General features: G+C 64.0%; 1 protein-coding gene across 1 annotated transcript in view; it reads right to left on the bottom strand.

Annotated features, from left to right (window-relative positions):
- Nucleotides 1-2,145, bottom strand: part of VOLCADRAFT_88634 (uncharacterized protein) — a gene marked incomplete at both ends in the record, with an annotated part of 20,366 nt that overhangs the window by 5,333 nt on the left and 12,888 nt on the right. Inside the window, 3 exons of the mRNA XM_002948170.1 lie at nucleotides 47-580; nucleotides 774-878; nucleotides 1,687-1,834. Of these exons, the coding sequence (XP_002948216.1) occupies nucleotides 47-580; nucleotides 774-878; nucleotides 1,687-1,834 (787 nt within the window). The remainder of the gene's footprint in view (nucleotides 1-46; nucleotides 581-773; nucleotides 879-1,686; nucleotides 1,835-2,145) is intronic.

The raw sequence follows: 2,145 nt of genomic DNA, 5'->3' as shown, positions 1-2,145 counted from the left end.
CCCTGGCGGAGCGCGTCAGCGGCAGCGCCGCCTCGCCCTCCGCCACCAGCGCCGCAGCCAGCGCGTGCGCCAGCCCCAACGCCATCTGCGGCGGGTCGCTGCTAATTATGGTGCGACGATCCCAGCGCAGTACGGAAGAAGAGCCGGAGCTGGAGCTTATCTGGTCGGCAACGCTGCCGACGGAGGCGGGGGCAGCGGAAGCGGCTGCGCCAACGCCGCTGGAGCTCAGCATCCGCCGACGAATGGCATCTACAAGGCCCGACATGGCGACGCTAACCGGCGGAGGCGTGTCCTCAAGGCCGTACGACGATGACGACGACGACGGAGACGACGGAGGCGACGGAGGCGGAGCCAGCACGCGTGTGGCATGGCCAGCGACAGCGCCGTCGCCACTGCCGCCACAGCCACCAGCGGCAAGAGCAGCGCCACCGGCGGTGTAAGAGGGGAGGGAGGCGGACGCGGCGGCGTGGATGTCGACGTCAGCGTCCAGGTCCTCATCTGCAGCCGCCGTTGCCGCCTCTGATGGCCCGGCGCAGGACGCTGCGTCCCGATAAGACTTGGGGGCACCCCGGTAGTGAACCTGTACCACCGCCCCCAACGATGATAACGGTCAAACTGGGTCAAAAAGAACATTCAACCAAATAACGAACAGCCGAACAACTGAACAACCGAATAACGAACTGACGGATTGAGCCTTGAGTAAGACGGCAATAGCCCTTGCATGGAAACGCCACCACGAGGCTGCGAAACGCACATGGTCCCCCATAACCTACCCGCAATCTGTTCGTCATGGCCGCCAGGGTCAGGGGCGGCAGCAGGTGCAGCTCCCCGCACCGGGCTATGAGCGTCATCAGCTCCGAAGACGGCAGCAGCAAAATCTGGAAGGAGTGGGGAGGAGAGTGGGGGGGAGAGTGGGGGGGAGAGTGGGGAGGAGAGAGTAGGGAGGAGAGTGGGGAGGAGAGAGAAGGGAGAAGAGTGGGGAGGAGAGAGAGGGGAGAAGAGTGGGGAGGAGAGAGAAGGGAGAAGAGTGGGGAGGAGAGAGAAGGGAGAAGAGTGGGGAGGAGAGAGAGGGGAGGAGAGTGGGGAGGAGAGAGAGGGGAGGAGAGTGGGGAGGAGAGAGAGGGGAGGAGAGTGGGGAGGAGAGAGAGGGGAGGAGAGAGTGGGGAGGAGAGAGAGGGGAGGAGAGTGGGGGGGTAAGCATATGCGAGGACCTCAAGAGATAATGTACCGGCGCGTCGAGAGGGGAGGGGAGAAGGGGAGGGCGGTAAGGACACCCGCCCAAAGAGAAGATGACGGAGGGTCGGAGATGAACTCACGGAGAGGGGGGCCCATTGCATGATGAGAAACAAGGGCACGATGCAGGAGACAAAGAAACAACTGCGACGACATAATTTTTCATAATTCCTTTAAGAAGCAAAGAGGGGACGGGGGAAGGGCGCCAGGAAGGCAGCCAGGAAGCGTCAAAGCTCCCAGATCCCTACGGCGGGCCCACACATTGCGACGGACGGGATGGGAGAGGATAGGAGCGGTTTCGGAGCCCGGGCAGGGCCGGGAAAGGTTGGGGGGAAGCAAGGGAAGCCGGCCGGTACGGGGTAGCGAAGCTACGTCAGCGTCCAGGCAAGTCAGTCCTTCACCCTTTTGCGTTCTCCCCTTCCCTCCCCCCTCCCTTTAAACCCCCCTACCCACCCTCTCTTGCAGGCCCTCCAGCAGCTCCAATCGTACGGTGGGTACGGACTGCGCCGCCGCACGCAGCAGCCCGTCCGCCACCCTCCACGGCGGCAGGGAGGGCTCCCTCAGACTGCCCGCCAGGAAGGGCTCATGAGCCGCCAGCAGCCTGAGAGTGCGGGAGGGGGAGGAGGGAGAGGGAGGGGGGGAGAGGGAGGGAGGGGGGCGCAGAGGGGGCATAGGGGGAGAGAAGTGGGGCGAGAGGCGAGAAGGGGCAAGAGGCGCGGATGGGAAAGAGGGAAGGTGTCATGCAAGTGGCAGAACAGGAGGGAGGTGCGGCAAAGGGGCCGGGAGCCAGCTAACCCCTGAGCCCTTCCCAACACCCCTAAGGAACAAGAAGTGAACATGGTACGAGGCAATAGCGAAGAAGGGAATGCAGGATGAGGAGGATGCACACCGCCCTCATCCACCCACCTCGCC

This window comes from Volvox carteri (assembly GCF_000143455.1).
Source record: "Volvox carteri f. nagariensis unplaced genomic scaffold VOLCAscaffold_9, whole genome shotgun sequence".
Taxonomy (NCBI): domain Eukaryota; kingdom Viridiplantae; phylum Chlorophyta; class Chlorophyceae; order Chlamydomonadales; family Volvocaceae; genus Volvox; species Volvox carteri.
This window is presented reverse-complemented; position numbering and strand designations above follow the sequence as displayed.